The sequence below is a fragment of the Engraulis encrasicolus genome, chromosome 8, assembly GCF_034702125.1.
Source record: "Engraulis encrasicolus isolate BLACKSEA-1 chromosome 8, IST_EnEncr_1.0, whole genome shotgun sequence".
Lineage (NCBI taxonomy): Eukaryota > Metazoa > Chordata > Actinopteri > Clupeiformes > Engraulidae > Engraulis > Engraulis encrasicolus.
The window spans coordinates 44,034,587-44,053,690 of NC_085864.1; the positions used below are offsets into that span (position 1 = coordinate 44,034,587).

The 19,104-nt window shown below is 47.5% G+C and overlaps 1 protein-coding gene across 4 annotated transcripts in view; it reads right to left on the reverse strand.

Annotated features, from left to right (window-relative positions):
* git1 (G protein-coupled receptor kinase interacting ArfGAP 1) overlaps positions 1-19,104 on the reverse strand; it is a 59,227-nt gene that overhangs the window by 1,228 nt on the left and 38,895 nt on the right. For 2 of the 4 annotated variants that reach the window (XM_063205779.1, XM_063205782.1), the window contains 6 exons: positions 16,502-16,626; positions 7,952-8,104; positions 4,299-4,676; positions 1,406-1,489; positions 693-769; positions 36-203 (listed from right to left, as the gene is read on the reverse strand). In XM_063205779.1, coding sequence (XP_063061849.1) covers positions 36-203; positions 693-769; positions 1,406-1,489; positions 4,299-4,676; positions 7,952-8,104; positions 16,502-16,626 — 985 coding nt within the window. The remainder of the gene's footprint in view (positions 1-35; positions 204-692; positions 770-1,405; positions 1,490-4,298; positions 4,677-7,951; positions 8,105-16,501; positions 16,627-19,104) is intronic. The other 2 variants (XM_063205781.1, XM_063205780.1) reach the window with 2 other exon arrangements.

Sequence of the window (19,104 nt, forward strand, 5' to 3'; positions counted from 1 at the left end):
CTGGTAATGTAATGTAGTGTGGTGAGGGAAGTGACCTGTCGTGCTTGAACTCCTGTGCGGCGCGAAGCAGCTCCTGGATGTTCTTGGTGACCTGCTCGGTCTTGAGGATGACGTCCTCCGTGCAGGGCAGCGTGGGGTCGGGCTCCACCCCCTCGCCCTCCTCCATCTCCGCACGGCTGTCCTCTTCACTGCTGCGGCCCGCTCTGGACATGCACACATGCATACACACACACACATTTAATATTTTTTTTTTATATGGATTTATAGAATATATCAAAAGAAAGAAGTCTACCGCACATTTTCTTGACTTTATGCTCGTTTTATTAGAGCGAACAACGCGTTTCGCCTCAGTGCGTCATCAGCCTCGCTCAGGTTATAGAAATATATATTTGATTTATAGAAATGTTCACACACTTGCAGATTAATATTCACACAAACACATCTTACATTAAGCCAATTCCAAACACACATACACACTCATTTAGATCTTGACTTCACTACAGACAGACAGACAGATGCAGACACACACACACACACGCGCAAACACTTATACTTGGACGTTGGCTTGAAATCATTAGCACTCACATATGTACACGCATGCACGGACACACTCAAATGCCATGCAATGCAATGCAATGCGAAAGCGCACTACTGATGCGACTAATGAAGCCAAAAAGCCTTGCTGCACAAACCCTAATGAGACATCGTACGTCTGGGTGTTGTCGTAGTCGCTGTCTGTGCCGCTGCCGTGCTTGTCTGATTTGGGGACCTGATACAACAAGAAAAAACAAGACAAACAGTCTGAGCGAAATGCCAGATTGAGCTAAATGTCTTCAGGAGCTGATAGGCTACAAAGTCAATACATATAGGGAGAGCAGAGGCCATGTAAACACAAGGGCTGCACTCAATAGTAGAGACGACCAGTGTCTGTATTTGTAGTGGGTGTAATATATTATCTGTGGTGTACATGTGCTCTCTTGTCTGCTCTGCTGTGTATTTTGTAACTGTTTTACCGCCTGTCTTGGCCATGATTTGTTTTAACTCAATGGGACATTTTCTTGGTTAAAAGGTACACTGTGTAAGATTTTTTAGTTGTTCATTTCCAAAATCTATGCTACCCATTCGCTAATGTAACCTTTTTCATGAATACTTACCACCAAACCAACTATACCATACCATCAAATTCTAAGTATTGATTATTATTAAAATATTAGTTTATTACTGAGTAAACTTTCATGGAAATATCAAATTTGGCAATAGGCAACCCAGTTTCAAAGAGCAGCAAAAAAGTTGCAGTACCTTTTTTGACCATTTCCTGCACAGTGTACCTTTAAGGTTATGTGAAATAAGACAGACAGACAAAAGTAAATGCATAAATAAATGAGTTAAAGGCAAAACCACTCACCATGTACCTGCCCACCTCAGTGGAGGCCGAGAGGTGCTGGCCTCCGTAAGGACTTGGACCTGATGGCCCACCTTTTCGGACCTGCTGGACACACACGCACACACACACACACACACACCACACACACACACACGCACGTGCAAGCGCACACACGCACACACAGACACAGACACAGACACACACACACACACAGTTAAGAAGGTAGGAGATTGTATGACTATAGATGGCGAGGGGCAGGAGAGAAGAGACAGTGCCGGGGGTTAAGTAAAGCCATAGAAGAGAGAGAGGGAAAGAGACAGCTTGGTTGTCATATGTTTCAGATACACACAAGTAAAACTCTGGTAAAACTGGGTTGTTCAGGTGATGCCAGCCAAACTCCACAGTGACTATCTCCAGAACTATTTTCCAATTAATAATTTAAAAAACAAGTTTTTCTGATCAAGTTTAGGTGGCTTGCCGTCAGAGCCTCTGAGGCTACATAAACATATTTTATGACTAGTCAGGAAACGCTTTTCAATGCAGAGGGAAAAAAGAGGGAGGGAGATGTTGAACTGGAGTGTTTGGCTGGCATTCTATTCCCCAGAGTACGGCATTTCACCATCCTTGATTGAGCCCCTGTGAGTTAGGCTCTAGACTACGACCGGGAGATAGACACAGAGGGATAAGCAGATCTCTCGCGGGCGCTTACAGTAATACACAGAAAAATAAGGACAATGGCCTCTAGTCTAGACTATGACGACTGGATATAGAGATACAGAGGGAAAATCAGACAGAAGATATTGTGTCTCTCTTCTCTCGCCACACAGAGAGAAATAAGGACAACAGCTTCTAGACTACGGCCAGGAAAAGTAGATACGGAGAGATACCGAAGGATGGAAATAGGGAGATAGTCTCTCAGATCTCTCTTGCAGACACACATTCAGAAATTAGGACAACTGCTTACAAAAAATGAAACATTTGGATGGGCTCAGCCATATACTGACAAATTCGCGCTGTGTGCTGTATCTTGCCCCACCTTGTGGTTGGATGGCACAGTTAACAGTCTGAACCCTGAGGTGAAATGCTTGATGTGTTATACCACACCATTAAAATCGAACTTTTATACACCATTGAAATTGACTTTTGTGTACAACAACATAGTCAAAATGGCCGTGCAATCAATGTGCAAATGAACACTGCACATGGGGGGAAACACAAGAACATCAGGCAAGCAAAGAGTAACACCTAGGAAAACCCCAATCTCATGGATGTGGACGACAATGTATTGCAAATTGTATTCATTTTCACAATCAACTAATCATTTTGACTGAATAAACTGACACATGAATAATGTGAATTGAATAGACAGATGCATGATAGGAGGACAAATGCATGATGGGATGAGGAGGGTGGGCTTTGAAAATCACTGCATTCATTTCGACTTTTTCAGAGCATCCATAGCAGCAAGATGGGCAATGCAGGGGTGCATTTCTGGCGTAGTTGTTAGCAACTTCAGTAGTTGCCAATGGGAACCAACAAAAGTAGCTAACATATCAACTACGCTTTCCAGAAATGCACCCCAGCTCAGTTAAACGTTCAACATCTCACATAAGAGTCATCGAGCATCAACTCCAATCACTTCCATTCCCAGGCAGGACATGCGTTGAACAAAGTGCAACGTCCAGCAACTCTGCTGAGGTCTGTTATACAGCTCAAAGCTCAAGAGGAGTTAAGCGTCTCTTGGCAACGGCAAAGAAAAGGGGCAACATTCACACAAGACCACGATCGTTTAAAGATAATGTCCCATTTTTGGAAATAAGCTCATATTAAACCTCCCCTTGAGTTAAACAGTTGAGTTTTACCTTTCTCCTGTACTTTCAACCGTTCTCCGAGTATGGCAGTGCAAATTTTACCTCCATGCTAGCAGTTAACATTGAGTCCTATGAGACCAGCTGGCGGCTAACTGGTCTCATAGGACTCAATGTTAACTGCTAACTTGGAGTTAACATTTGCACTGCCGTACCCATAGAACGGTTGAAAATATAGGAGAAAGGTAAAACCCTATTATTTAACTCTAGGGGAGGTGTAAAATAACCTTATTTTCAAAAATGGGACAGTATCACTTTAAGGACAGCTGCTGTGTAAAAATGGCCTAAAAGCAAGAAAAGAGAGAAGGGGGGGGGTGATTTCGGAGGGTTGTGCAGACAGGTGTTGTAGTAAGAAGGTAGGAAGTTAGACAACCATGTATACATGTGTTTAGCGTGTTTGTATTAAGGGGTGTGCGTCTATAAATATGTGCGGTCTGTGTTTATACAGTATGTGTGGTCTGTCCCTGCGTATTAAGAGTGAGGGGCAACGATCCACATTTATGTGAATGTATTTAAGGGGCGTGTAGAGAGTCAGGAGTGTCTGCTATTGGTTTAGATTAGCCAGGCAGCAGCGACAGCAGCAGCGCTAAGAGGAGTGAGCAGGAAGAGAAGCACTGAAGAAGAGAGTCCAAGAGGAAGTAGACCCTGATCACAAGACAGGAAGATGCACCCATAGAAAAAAACCCAATGAAGAGCCCGCAAGAGCAGTAGACAGGGAGAGAGAGAGAGAGAAAGGAGAGAGAGAAAGAAAGAAAGAAAGAAAGAAAGAAAGAAAGAAAGAAAGAAAGAAAGAAAGAAAGAAAGAAGAAAGAAAGAAAGAAAGAAGAAAGAAAAGAAAGAAAGAAAGAAGGGAAGAAAGAGAAGAAGAAGAGAGAGAGAGAGAGGAGAGAGAGAGAGAGAGAGAGAGAGAGAGAGAGAGAGAGAGAGAGAGAGAGAGAAAACAGAAAGGAAAGGTCACTACAGTAGTTTTGCCCAGTTTGGCCCAGTGCGATGCAGAGCGATGCGATGCGGAGGTGTGTTTGGAGGTCCCGGTGGGTCAGACTTACGCTGGAGGGGTGTAGGGGCTGCAGGCGTGCGGGAGTGGCGGCGCCGGGCTCGTACATGGAGAAGGCCTGCCGGTCCCTGCGGAGCGCGATGCCGCCCGTCGTACTGGAGCTGCCCGTAGGGATGGGGGGCGCCGAGCTGGGCGGCGTGCCCAGACCGGCAGCCTCTCCGCTGGGCCCCAGTACCCCGAATCCCACCCCACCACCACCACCCGCTATGCCCATCCCCCCTAGCGAACTTGTAATGCCCCCACCCGCGGTCATCGGTCTCATGACCCCCCCTGGCCAGAGCCCCGCGCCGCCGCCCCCGGCTCCTGGCATGGCCGTCCCGCCGGCCTGACCCCCCCGTAACGCGCTGTTCTCCGTCTGCATCCGCGTGATCTACACAGGAGAGGGGTGGGGGGTGGGGGTGGGTTCAGGTAGAATGGGGGGGGGGGGGGGTTGGAGTTTTTTTTGGGGGGGGGGGGTTCAGGGATTGAGGTAAAGGAGGAGGGGAGGGGAGGGGGGTGGGGGTGGGGGGTCAATTTGGGTCACACAGCAGTCAAACAAAAAACAAACAAACAAAAAACACCAGGATATACGGGGTAACAATCTTTTAATGCCGTGTTTGTTACAGCAGGCAAGTAAAAAGTGGGGGGGAGGCCTCAAAGCCAACACCAACAAAAGGGGGGGAGGAGGGGCCGGGGGTGGGTTGTAGTAAGGCGGTACATGGCTAAAACAATAAAACGTCACATTTAACTGGTTACATGGGATGCTCACTGAACGGGGTGGTTGCATTCCGGGAGGTGGGGGCTTGGGGAAAGAGAGGTCATCTGAAGACATGCTTTCTTTGGGGTGGGGGTGCAAGAGGACTGGGGTGGGGTGGGGGGGGGGGGTGAGAGAGGGAGAGGAGAGGGTGGTGTAGGCCAGCGGAACCATCTTCATCTGTCTTCTTCGTCTCAGCTCTCTCAGTGTAGGGGTCCAACTCAAACTAGTACCTCCTGTCTTTTCCTTCTGCTTGTGGCCTCTTGCCTTGGTTATACTACACTATTATTACATTACATTACATTACATTGTATTATATATTACATTACATTACGCTTAGCTTTCGAAAGCGACTTACAGTTAATTGCAAAGCGACTTACAGTTAATTACAGAGTATTGGCTACAGTTCCTGGAACAATTTGGGGTAAGGTGCCTTGCTCAAGGGCACTTCAGCCATGGATGGAGGTGTAGGAAGAGGTAAGGGTGGGGATTCGAACCTGCAACCCTCTGAACTTAAATCCACCTCCCTAACCGCCAGGTCACGGCTGCTGATACTATACTATACTGTACTGTACTGTACCGTACTATGCTATACTTTACTATACAGCCTATGTAAAGCAACTTTTAGGTGGCTTTCACCCGAGCAACATCCCAATTGCAAATGAGAAAAATGACCTTTGCATGGTTCTTTTGCGCGGTATTGAATAAAACTTCAACCATCTTGCCTCGCATCACAAGGAACAGGAAAGGCTGGTAGGAAATAGTTTGATGTGTACCCTATACATGGGCCAGAGAGGGTTTTTGTTTGTGTAGTCATTTTTGCTAAGGCTCTATTCCTGCTCCGTCCAGACTCCAGGCTCCAGAATGTGCACCCAGGGAACTCTCCACACACACAAGCCAGGCCATTGAGGGCATGAATAATGGCAGCTTCACACACACACACACACACACACACACAAACACACACACACACACTCACACACGCACACACACACACACACACACACACACACACACACACACACAGTCTCATGGGTGCTGCTGGTGGTGGCGGTGACAGCGGCGGCGGGGTGAGAGGTGACGCAGTGGTGATGATGGAGATGCCAATACTCATTGGCACGGAGGACAAATGACAACACGCTGGAATGAACACACACTGACTGACTGACCGACCGACTGACCGACTGGAATGTGACTCAATACGGCGCCGGGTCTAACTGCTTCACATGTGTATTTGTGGGTAACGGAGAACGGACACACATTGGATTAATAATGACAAAATGTTCCCCATCTTGTCATTTCGCTGACAGATTGAGTGTGAGACAGTGTGTGTGTGTGTGTGTGTGTGTGTGTGTGTGTGTGTGTGTGTGTGTGTGTGTGTGTGTGTGTGAGAGAGAGAGAGAGAGAGAGAGAGCAATGAAAGAGGACGCTGTTTGCCAATGACAGCACTGTCTTTGTGTTGCTGTGCATATGACAGTCAATCAGTGTGTGTGTGTGTGTGTGTGTGTGTGTGTGTGTGTGTGTGTGTGTGTGTGTGTGTGTGTGTGTGTGTGTGTGTGTGTGTGTGTGTGTGTGTGTGTGTGTGTGTGTGTGTGTGTGTGTGTGTGCGAGTGCGAGTGTGTGTGTGAGAGTATGCTGACCCAATTCAATTACGTTTTTTTTGGGAGTCTGTTGAAGTACATTTTAAGGTGAGCTTGTGTGTGTGTGTGTGTGTGTGTGTGTGTGTGCGCACTCTGCCGGCCAAGCTGTCACAACTGGGACTAATAGGACTGTGATGTAATAGGATGCAAGGTGAATTTCTGTGTGCATGTGTGAGTGTGCATGTGTGCGTGTGTGCGTGTGTGCGCGTGTGTGTGTGCGTGTGTGTGTGTGTGTGTGTGCGTGTGTGTGTGTGCGTGTGCGTGTTTTTGTATTCCATTAGGATGTTGGGACTTGCATTGCACAGATACAAGCACTCCAGCCAAGCTGTCACAGCTGGGACTAATAGCACTATGATGTAATATGATGCAAGGTGAACTTCTGTGTGCACATCTGTGTGAGTGAGTGTGCAGACCTGCTGTGCGTGAGTGTGTGTGTTTGTGTGCCTCCTTCTTTAGTAGTCGGAGCTCTTTGCTGAATGTGAGTGTGCGTGCGTGCGTTCGTGCGTGCGTGTGTGTGTGCGTCTGCGTATGTGTGTGTGTACCTCCTTCTGTAGTCGTCGGAGCTCTTCGCTGAGTATGTGTGTATGTGTGTGTGTATGTGTGTGTGTGTGTACCTCCTTCTGTAGTCGTCGGAGCTCTTCGCTGAGTATGTGTGCATGCATGTGTGTGCTTGTGTATGTGTGTGTGTATGTGTGTGTGTGTGTACCTCCTTCTGTAGTCGTCGGAGCTCTTCGCTGAGTATGTGTGCATGCATGTGTGTGCTTGTGTATGTGTGTTTGTGTATGTGTATGTGTATGTGTATGTGTATGTGTATGTGTATGTGTATGTGTGTGTGTGTGTACCTCCTTCTGTAGTCGTCGGAGCTCTTCGCTGAGCATGTGTGCATGCATGTGTGTGCTTGTGTATGTGTGTGTGTGTGTGTGTGTGTGTCTGCGTATGTGTGTGTATCTCCTTCTGTAGTCGTCGGAGCTCTTCGCTGAGTGTGTGTGTGTGTGTGTCTATGTGTGTGTGCTTGTGTATGTGTGTGTGTGTGTGTGCGTGTGTGTGTGTGTGTATGTGTGTGTACCTCCTTCTGTAGTCGCCGGAGCTCTTCGCTGAGTGTGTGTGTGTGTGTGTGTGTGTGTGTGTGTGTGTGTGTCTGCGTATGCGTGTGTACCTCCTTCTGTAGTCGCCGGAGCTCTTCGCTGAGTGTGTGTGTGTGTGTGTGTGTGTGTGTGTGTGTGTGTGTGTGTGTGTGTGTGTGTGTGTGTGTGTGTGTGTGTGTGTGTGTACCTCCTTCTGTAGTCGCCGGAGCTCTTCGCTGAGGTTGTTGTTGACCTTCATGAGCTGCTGAACCTTGGCTTCAGAGGAGGCCAGCGCCTTCTTCACCTCCAGGTACTCCTGCAGCGTGATGGGGCCGTCAGACAGGTCCGACGAGTCCATGCTCTACACACACACACACACACACACACACACACGAACACACACACACACACGGACATGGACGCATACATGGAGACACACACACATGGACGGACAGATAGAAAGAAATACAAACACAGATAGAGATAGAGATAGAGACAGAGATAGACAGACACAGATGGATGGATGGATGGATGGATGGAGAGACATAGAGACACAGCCACACAGAGAGAGGGAGGGGGGACAGAGCAGAGAGAGGGGGAGAGAGAGAGAGAGAGAGAGAGAGAGAGAGAGAGAGAGAGAGAGAGAGAGAGAGAGAGAGAGAGAGAGAGAGAGAGACAGACACACACGCACACAAATACGCACACGCACACGCACACACAGACACACAAAACAAAGAAAATTCAGAACCACGATACCGACAAACTTTTCTTGCCGACACTCACTTCCTCTTAGAAATAACCAGAAATCGGCAGCAACAACAAAACAAAACAACGAGCAATCAGCATAAAACGCCACAAGGGGACAGAAGGAAAAAAAAAGATAAACGGAGAGCAAATTATGCTCCTCTATAACACAAATGTCTCCTCCTGCCCCTGCCCCTGCTGCAGCAGCGGAGGCTTAATAGGAGCTGTGGGGACCAGACTCGATAGCACCCCCAGCATCAGCAGAGCCGTGTGTAAAATCATTACAGCACAGGGCAGCACATTAATTCTCATATAAGACTGACACAAGTGTAGCTGTGTAGAGTTTGTGTGTGTGTGTGTGTGTGTGTGTGTGTGTGTGTGTGTGTGTGTGTGTGTGTGTGTGTGTGTGTGTGTGTGTGTGTGTGTGTGTGCGCGCGCTTCTACATGCCCAGATGGGTTGCAACTGATCGTGTACGCACGCACGAGAGAGAGAGGGAGAGAGAGAGGGAGAGAGAGAGGGAGAGAGAGAGGGAAGGAGAGACTCGGGACCTGTGCGGCCCTTGAGGCTATTTGTTTCCCATTTGTGAGCGGGCCGGTGCGGCGGTCTCTCCAAACTCCAAACCATGATGAATGCGGGCCCATAAAAGCAATCTCCCCCGCAGATAGAGCCGTTTAACCCGCCCCTAATGCCAGGCCACAGCTTTAATCAGCCGCCCAAAAACCAAAAAGCCGTAAACAGGAGGGAACCGCGAGCGAGTACTATGGCCCACTCCAGCAACTCTGCTGACAGGCACAACAGTCGCCTCATTTCATACCACTAGGGGGGGTTTAAGGAAAACAGTTTTGCACGCTAAGAGCAAGCAAGGCTTTTTATTAAAGGGCGTTCTGTGTCTTTGTTGATAGGACACTCGGGAGTATGACAGGAAGAGAGTGGGAGAGGAAGAGATGGGGCAGGGATGGGAGAAGACCCAGGCCAGACTATAACTTGGGTCCCGGACTAGCAGACCCATGTGTGTGGGGGGGACTTAGCGCGCTGTGCCACAGTGCCCCCGGCAAGCCAGGGGTGTATTTCTCAAAAGAGAAGTTGTTAGCCTGTTAGCAACTTCGGTAGTTGCCAATGGGAAATTGCATTGCAAACAACAAAGTAGCTAACATAGTTAGCAACTTTGGTTTCGAGAACTCCGCCCCAGGCTTTTAGGGAAGCCTTCATCTTCAGTGTACTGCTTGTAGAATGCTAACTTGAGCCTACTGTAGGTCACATACAGTCACAAAGAAAAAAGAAAAATGGTCAGAGGGCTTCGGCGTTCACTGAAGTTTTGGCGAAGGTGCTCTTTGGTTATCCTTTACGAAGGATCCATCCAAGTCAATGAAAAAATATATCCAAGGCACTCTTCTTCTGGGTTAAAAAGCTTTTAATAAACAGCTAGTTCATAGTAGAACGGTTAAAAATTGCCAACATGTTTCGGCCGACAATGGCCTTCTTCAGGGCTGTAAAAAACATTTCAAATCTCCCCCCACTTCCCTATATGCATGTGAAACGTCATCAAGTTCTGGTGCGCGTCGCGCAGGTCTCCAAACCGTGCGCGCCTGTGAACGTGCGCGCCATCTGGTTACTCCCGTCCGTGCTCGCACAGGTGCCCAAAACAAATATGGTAGACACCTGCTGTCCTTACACCTTATAGGCAACAAAAAAAAAAGGAGCTATTATTAAGAGCGAGGGAGGATGACCTCATCTCATCCCAAGAATTTGAATTTTTATACAAGCCCCACCCAAGGATTGCATCTTTTTACCTCTTACCAAAAGTGCACAAGAACTTAACCAACCCCCCGGGCAGACCAGTCATCTCTGGCAACGAAAGTCTACTGGAGCCAATTTCCAAGTACGTAGATTTTTTTATAAAGCCACTACTCCCTACACTGCCAGCATATATACAAGACACAACAGATGTGTTATGTAAATTGAAAGACATGACTGTCAATTCAGAGTGCATTTTAGCCACAATGGATGTTGAAGCTCTGTACACAAATATTGACCACCAAGAGGGCCTGGCAGCCCTTAAGCACTTTCTTAATACAAGGACCCACCCACATAACCCACCCACCGATTTTTTATTGGACTTAACAGAGTGGACTTTGAATAATAATGTCTTTTTATTCCAAGAGAAACTGTTCAAGCAGATTAAAGGCTGCGCTATGGGTGCTTGTTTTAGCCCGTCATATGCCGGCTTGTTTATGGGCAAATGGGAAGAGGACTATGTATTTGGACATACCAATATCTACAAAGACAAGGTAGCTTGGTGGGCGAGATTTATTGATGACGTCATACTGTTGTGGAATGGCACTGAAGATTATCTTTGGAATACAGTAAAACGAAAATCAATTTTCTTGATCTGGAAATCACCAAAGACACAAGTGGACATTTACACACTTCTATTTACCGAAAAGATATACACAAAAACACCCTTTTGCATGCAAAAAGTTTTCACCCCCCTTCCTTAATCAATAACATCCCCTATGGACAATTCCAAAGGCTGCGCAGGATTTGCGATAAGGAAGAAGACTTTGAGACGAAAAGTAAAGAGATGCTTGATCGCTTCAGAGAACGGGGCTATCCATCAAACGTTTTGAATACAGCCCGTGCTAAAGCCCAAGCACAGGAACGAGGCGAGCTTTTAAAGAGAAAACAGAAAGTAAATGATAACACCCGAATGTTCTTCGCGACGCGCTATAGCACGGAGGCCAACGACATCCGCAGGATTATCAGAAACAACTGGAACTTGCTCCAATGTGATGACGCACTGAGGGACATCTTCAAAGAACCCCCGGTGTTCTCTTTTAAAAAAGCCCCAACTATAGGTGATAGAGTAGTGCGCAGTCACATCTCCACTAGGGAGCAACCGAATACGTGGATACCCCAGAAACCCAATGGCACTTATAAGTGCGGACATTGCAAGATCTGTGACTTTGTGAAGAAATCTACGAGTTTTACGCACCCGATCACACACAAAGTTTTCAATATTAGACACTTCATAAACTGCCAAACGACTCATGTCATCTATATGCTGAGATGCTCTCTGTGTGAAGCCTTCTATGTGGGCCGCACCAAAAGACGCTTAAAGGACCGCTTGGCGGAGCACAAATATGCAGTGAGAAGTGGCAACTGTGATTACGCCATGGCTAAGCACTTTACAGAAACACATACAAATGCACCTGCCACTTTCACAGCAATAGGCATTGACCACATCCCTTTGAATACACGAAGAGGGGATAGACAAAGACTGCTTAACCAAAAAGAGAGCAGATGGATACACAGTTTAAATGCCATGCAATATCCGGGTTTGAATGATAACATCGACATGATTTCATTTCTCTGATATTTATTAGTTATTATGAAGTGTTGATGTTTTTAAGAATGGTTTATGATACTCTCTGTTTTTCTTGTAGCCTATAAGGTGTAAGGACAGCAGGTGTCTACCATATTTGTTTTGGGCACCTGTGCGAGCACGGACGGGAGTAACCAGATGGCGCGCACGTTCACAGGCGCGCACGGTTTGGAGACCTGCGCGACGCGCACCAGAACTTGATGACGTTCACATGCATATAGGGAAGTGGGGGGAGATTTGAAATGTTTTTACAGCCCTGAAGAAGGCCATTGTCGGCCGAAACATGTTGGCAATTTTTAACCGTTCTACTATGAACTAGCTGTTTATTAAAAGCTTTTTAACCCAGAAGAAGAGTGCCTTGGATATATTTTTTCATTCACATACAGTCACCTTCCTAAAATAATCACCCGAGTCATTTTCTGGGGTCAGGGGTGTTTGACTTATTTTCCCAACATTTCTCACCACTCTTGACATCTGCAATTACCCTAAAGGGGTATCATCATAAAATCTCAACTGAGTGCTTTTACCATGATGGGTGGAAGGATAAGGAGGAGATGATTTCTACCAATAAAAAAACTCAGTCTCGGCAAAACATGACCTATGGGCAGTCATGGGTAAGCGGTTAGGACGTCAGACTTGTAGCCCAAAGGTTGCCGGTTCGACTACCCACTCGCCAGGTTGATGGGGGGAGTAATTAACCAGTGCTCTCCCCCATCCTCCTCCATGACTGAGGTACACTGACCATGGTACCGTCCCGCAGCACTGCTCCCTTGGGGCGCCATTGGGGGCTGCCCCCTTGCACGGGAGAGGCATAAAATGTAATTTTGTTGTGTGTGCATGTGTGCAATAAACACTTGTCTGCTGTGGAGTTTCCCAGGTGGGCTTTCACTTAATTATTTTAGTAAGGTGATGATGAGCAGGTTGAACCACCCTGGCACAATGTCCCCCTAGGTAGGCGATTTGTCACCTATGAGATAACGCTTCTGATCATGCACATCCACATCTGCGCCACACTCTCCAATCTCTGAAGGCCCTTACCTCACTGTCTGCACCATTTGACAATTCATACCTGCCCATCAAAAGCGTAATAGCTGACACAAGACAGGTATTTGTTTACATGTCATACATAACTACAGGAATCTTACAGCATTGCAATGGCATCCACTTCAATCCCTCTGCAGTCTGCACGAAACCACAGTGGCCAAGCCAGAGATGTCACAATAACAAGGCCTCTAAGCCACCACCATTTTCTCTTCTGGCTTTCACTGACAATTTGGAAACACACAATACGTGTCCACACATGGACAAAGTTCAGGAGAGGAGAGGAGAGGAGAGGAGAGGAGAGGAGAGGAGAGGAGAGAGAGAGAGAGAGAGAGAGAGAGAGAGAGAGAGAGAGAGAGAGAGAGAGAGAGAGAGAGAGAGAGAGAGAGAGAGAGAGAGAGAGAGAGAGAGAGAGAGAGAGAGAGAGAGAGAGAGAGAGAGAGAGAGAGAGAGAGAGAGAGAGCATTTCCCTCTCCACCCACGCCACCTCACCCAAGAGACTACAGTAGAGTCAAAGCCATGATTGCACTTGGCGGGATTTGCACTGTCCTGACTCAGCCTCTCAGTGTTTGCATCTATGGGGTGTGTTTGAGTGCTTCTATTTGTGTATCAGTTTTGTGGGAGTGTCTGTGTGTTTGAATGTATTTGTACAAGTGTATGAGAGGTGGTGTAAGTTTTTGCGGATGCGAGTGTTGTTGTGGTTTGCGCTCATACATTTGTGTGCATGTAACAGTACTGAAGTGTATGCATTGGTCTATTTATCTGTTAGATTGTAGAGCAGTGTTTCTCAAAGTGTGGTCCGGGGACCACTAGTGGTCCGCGACAGCGCTCAGGTGGTCCGCAAGGGGATTTCCATTTTTCCAAGACAAGCTAGCAGTAAGCTATATTTGTAACATTATTACAACGCTGAACATAGCTGAAGTGTCATTTGCGCCACAATAAGACAGGCTTGTAAATGTAAATAAAAACTATGTGATCTGCACCAAAATTAGATGTGTCAAATTAGCACCCATCAACTGTCAGTTCAATTGACATGTGGTCCCTGAACATTTTTGGGGGGACAAAGTGGTCCTCGGTCTGAAAAAGTTTGAGAAACACTGTTGTAGAGGGATGCAGTCATGCATATTAAAATGTGTGTGCATGAGCAGAAATGTGTATTTATTTATGTGTGTGTTTGACATGGTTGGGTGTGAGCTAGCTTGTGTGTGGGTACATGTGCACATGGAGGTGCACACGCGTTTGTAGAAGTGTGTGCTCCGTTCATGTGTGTAGATGGGTGTGTGTGAGTATGATTATTTGACAGTGTGTGTTTAAAATAATATAATATCTATGTGTATGTGCATACTATGTGCGTTGGGGCTGTGCAGCGCTGCTCTGCACAGCAGTAGTACTAGCTCTCTCTCTCTCTCTCTCTCTCTCTCTCTCTCTCTCTCTCTCTCTCTCTCTCTCTCTCTCTCTCTCTCTCTCTCTCTCTCTCTCTCTCTCTCTCTCTCTCTCTCTCTCTCTCACTCTCTCTCTCTCTCTCTCTCTCACTCTCTCTCTCGCTCGCTCTCTCTCTCTCTTTCTCTCTCTCTCTCTCTCTCTCTCTCTCTCTCTCTCCCTCTCCACCTCTCCCTCTCCACCTCTCCCTCTCCACCTCTCCCTTTCCACTTCCTCCCTGCAGGAGCCAAACAATGAGCCTCTGATTAGCCGCGGCAGCCCCAGCTGCTGATGTCACCGCCCAACTATGCTCTCCGCCACCGCCGCCGGCCTCGCAGAGCATGCTGGGACAGGCTGCAGCAGCCGCAGGATGACTGAGCTCTGGATTCCATCTCCCAACTCTGGGCAGCAGGGCCGCTGACAGCCTAGACTGGGCCCAGGACAAACATGCATTGCAAGCCCCCCCCCCCCAGCCTCCCCTCTCAATACATACAGTGTCATGGGGAACCAATTCTGGGCCCCATCTCTCACTGGGCCTGGGACAGCATACCCGTTTGTCCACCCTCAGTCAGTGAGTCTGCAGGGTAGCAGTGTTCAAACGTTGCCTCTGAATTTGGGGGCTTTTAGTGCCTTTATTTGGTATGATGGTAAAGAGATTATAGGAGGTAATTGGCAGAGAGGATTTTGGATGGCTGGGCAATGACTCGGGACAAATTCGAACCTGCGTGCCCATGGGCAGCTTGCCCACACGTGGGACAGCCTGCAGCCATAGGATGTCTGAGCAGGATTCCAACTTCTAACTCTGGGCAGCAGCGTTTTGGGGGGGATTTTAGTGTCTTTATTTGGTATGATAGTGAGGAGATGACAGGAGGTGCTTGAAGATGGGAAGATTTTGGGAGGATGAGGGAAATGACCCAGGCAGGATTCGAACCTGGATCCCCCATGGGCAATTTGTCTCGTACATGGGACAGGCTGCAGGATGACCGCATCCATTTCCCACTTCCAACCTTGGCAAGTGTTATGCCTCAATCAGACGCTTGCGTCCATCAAAGTATTGATGGTTAACATGTCTGACAGACATGGATCAGCCAAAAGTTTTTCAAACATTTGAACTTTTTTTTTTCAAACTTTTCAGGCAGTACATTCCACACAAAGCAGTGAATCTACATTTTCCTGTGGCAGCAAGGGAGGGACCTCAACCAAAGTGAAGTGAATGGGGAAAACAACAGGCACAAGAGTGTGTGATGCCAGTCTCCGAGCTGCCTTTTTAATGAGTGTCATTAACACAGCAGGCCAGTGTTGCTCAGTCCGTGATGACATAATGTTGTTACAGCTCATCACACCAGTCTCCCAGCTTTTAGTGTGGTACGCGATTTGTGAGATCATCAATTAATTAGGCAACTTATCATGTCAACCGCTTTTTGTATTCAAACACAGACAGAATTTTTCTTTTTTAAATCTCACCTCAGGGGAAGTGGGTGGACTGCGTACTCCCGCATACCGCGCCCACTACACCCCTGCTCCCAGCTTTTAGTGTAGAGGAGGCACATAACAATTAACAATGTGTTCCACGCCTGTGGTGGTAGACTGATGGTGAAGTGATACCACAACTGAAGGACTCTGCCTTCTGTAGGGGGGGTTAAAGACACATTGTGATTGGCTGAGGATTCTAAACACGCGTGCCGATTGGCTGGAGCAGGGTACGGCTGGCCTCCACCCCAAACCCAGCTATGTTGTTTTTATAAAGGGAAGGTCCCCAAATACCACTTAATTGTTTAAAAGGGTAAAAAAAACCACACACAACTGGGGAAATCTGAGAGCTGCGCTAAAAGGATGGACTTGAACAAATCACAAGTTGTCTGCTATCATTCCCTATAGCTGCCATTAGAGGACACATGTAGTATTGTCATACCGTTCGAAGCACTGTATGTCTACACGTGTGTTTGCATGACTCTGTGTGTGTGTGTGTGTGTGTGTGTGTGTGTGTGTGTGTGTGTGTGTGTGTGTGTGTGTGTGTGTGTCTGTGTGTGTGTGTGTGTCTGTGTGTGTGTGTCTGTGTCTGTGTGTCTGTGTGTCTGTGTGTCTGTGTGTCTGTGTGTCTGTGTGTCTGTGTGTCTGTGTGTCTGTGTGTCTGTGTGTCTGTCTGTGTGTGTGGCCACCGGTCCCCTCACCTTGGCGCGGTTGTTGCGTTGCGTGTTGCTGTTGTTCTGTGTGGCCAGTTCGCTGTCCGTGTCCTCGTCTGACGCTACGCTGTCGTAGTCATGCTGGTCATCGTCCTGGCTCAGATCTAACGCCTCTGTTAGCAGGACAGAGAAGGGAGAGGAGAGAGGAGAGAGAAGAGAGGAGAGAGGAGAGAGAGAGAGAGAGAAGAGAGAGGAGAGAGGAGAGAGGGACATTAGGGAGGTTATCAATTATGGGGAGGGTAGGCATGTTGATATGTCAAGCTAGTTAATGTGGGATGTGTGTTATTGTCAACGTCCTGGCCCATCTTACACCTCTGTAAGGACAGAGAGAGGAGAGAGAGAAGAGATGAGAGTGATGAGAGAGAGATTAGGGAGGCTGGGGGGCATGTTGATGTGTCCTCGTCTCTATATTGGTCATCGCCCTGACCCAGATCTAATGCCTCTGTTAGGGGAGAGAGAGGAGACAGAGTGGTTATGGTTGTGTGGTTGTGTGTGTGTATGTATGTGTATATATAGATATATATATATATAGATATATATAGATAGAGATATATATATAGATAGAGATATATATATAGATAGATATATATATATATAGATATAGATATATATATATATATATATATATATATATATATATATATAGAGAGAGAGAGAGAGAGAGAGAGAGAGAGAGAGAGAGGGAGGGGAGGGAGAGAGAGAGAGAGCGAGAGCGAGAGAGAGAGCGAGAGAGCTAGAGCGAGAGAGAGCGAGAGAGAGCGAGAGAGAGCGAGAGAGAGCTGCTGCCAACAACAACACCACCACCACGCACACTAGACATGACCCTTCCCCCTGGTCTCCACATCGGCCTCCCAGCTAGCCAGCCGTCCCTTCATCAACACCCCATAACTGCCCTCTAATCGCATCTCTGCAATCACATTAGCCCGCGGCCAGAGCCAACTCTCCCTCCTCCCTCCCTCTCCCGCTCTCTCTCTTTCTCCTTCCTCTGCCCAGCATATCCCTCCATCACTCCAGCCCTCTCCTCCCCTACTAGCCCATATCCTAGCACCCTCCCATACCTCCCTGCCCATCATCCTCTCCTGTCTTCCATCCCTCCTCCTTCTCCTTCTCCTCCTCCTGATCCACCTGCCCGCTCATCACTCAATGAGTACATGTCAATATGCGACCTTGCCTCCTCCACTTGCCTCCTCCACTTGCTTCTCGTCATGATGACATCACTGACAACAGCATTATATTTCAATATCTTGCAAAAGCTCAATTGTAAAGTCTTTTTCTCATTTGCAATTGGGATGGTGAATAAAAAACAGTCCCTCAAAAGTTGTTGTGGCGAGGCTGACAGCTGGAAAACTTTATCGTTTTCTCCACAGAGGAGGGGCCAGGAGGCAGGACGAGGAGAGAAGCACAAGTGGAGGAGGCAAGGTCACATATTGGGATGCACTCCATCTCTCTCTTCCTCTGACATCACTTAGTGGGAGTCCACCCCTCTGTCCCTACATCTCTTTGCATCACTCCATCCCTCCTCCCTCTGACATCATCACTTATTGCAGTGTTTCTCAAACTGTTTCAGACTGAGGACCACTTTGTCCGCCCAAAAATGTTCAGGGACCACCTGCCAACTGAATTGACAGTTGACGGGTGCTAATTTGACACTGCTTATTTTGATGCAGATCACTTGCTTTTTCTTCACATTACAAGCTTGTCTTATTGTGGTAAAATATGACTTCAGCTATGCGCAGCTTTGTAATAATGTTACAAATGTAGCCTATTGCTAGCTTGCCTTGGAAAATTAGAAATCTCCTCAAGGACCACCTGAGCTGTGTCGCGGGCCACCAGTGGTCCCCGAACCACACTTTGAGAATCACTGACTTAGTGGGAGTCCACCCCTCTGTCCCTACATCTCTTTGCATCACTCCATCCCTCCTCCATTACTATCCAGAGTCCTAGTAGTGTTGAATTAATGTCAAATTCAAAGGAGGTTGAGGGCCAAACTCAATATATATATTGTTTAAATGGGATAAAATTATGCATGCACGCATGTATTATGAATTAATGGCGTATGTGAGGAAAATGTAATACGCATTTTGAATGATCTCACGGGTCAAATAAAATGACTCAGAGGTCCAAATTCGGCATCCTTGCCGGAGTTTGACATCCCTGTGTTAAGTGGTCCTCACCGGGGAGGCTGCTGGGGCCTTTACCATGTTAGCTCCTCCCGCTGTCTCTGCTCCTGCTGCTCCTCCTCCTCCTCCTCCTCTCTCTTCTCCTCCTAATCTTCCTCTCCATCACTCCATCAATCCCTCTGTTTCCCCTTGCCTGAGTCATGTTTGTGTTGATGTGTTGACTGGCTGCTCATCCCTCCCTCTGTGTCTCTCCTCCTCATCCTCCTCCATCCCTCCCTCCCTCCCTCTCCTCTTACCCCTCTTCCACTCCTCCTTCTGTTCACCAATCCCTTGCTTCCCTACTCCTCCATGGCATGTTTGTGTTGACTGCTTTTCTCACGGGAGTGTCTGCTGAGGCCTGCTACATCCCTTTGCCTTGCTCCTTCAACCCTGCCTCATCATCCTCATCACCCTCCTCTCCATCACCCCATT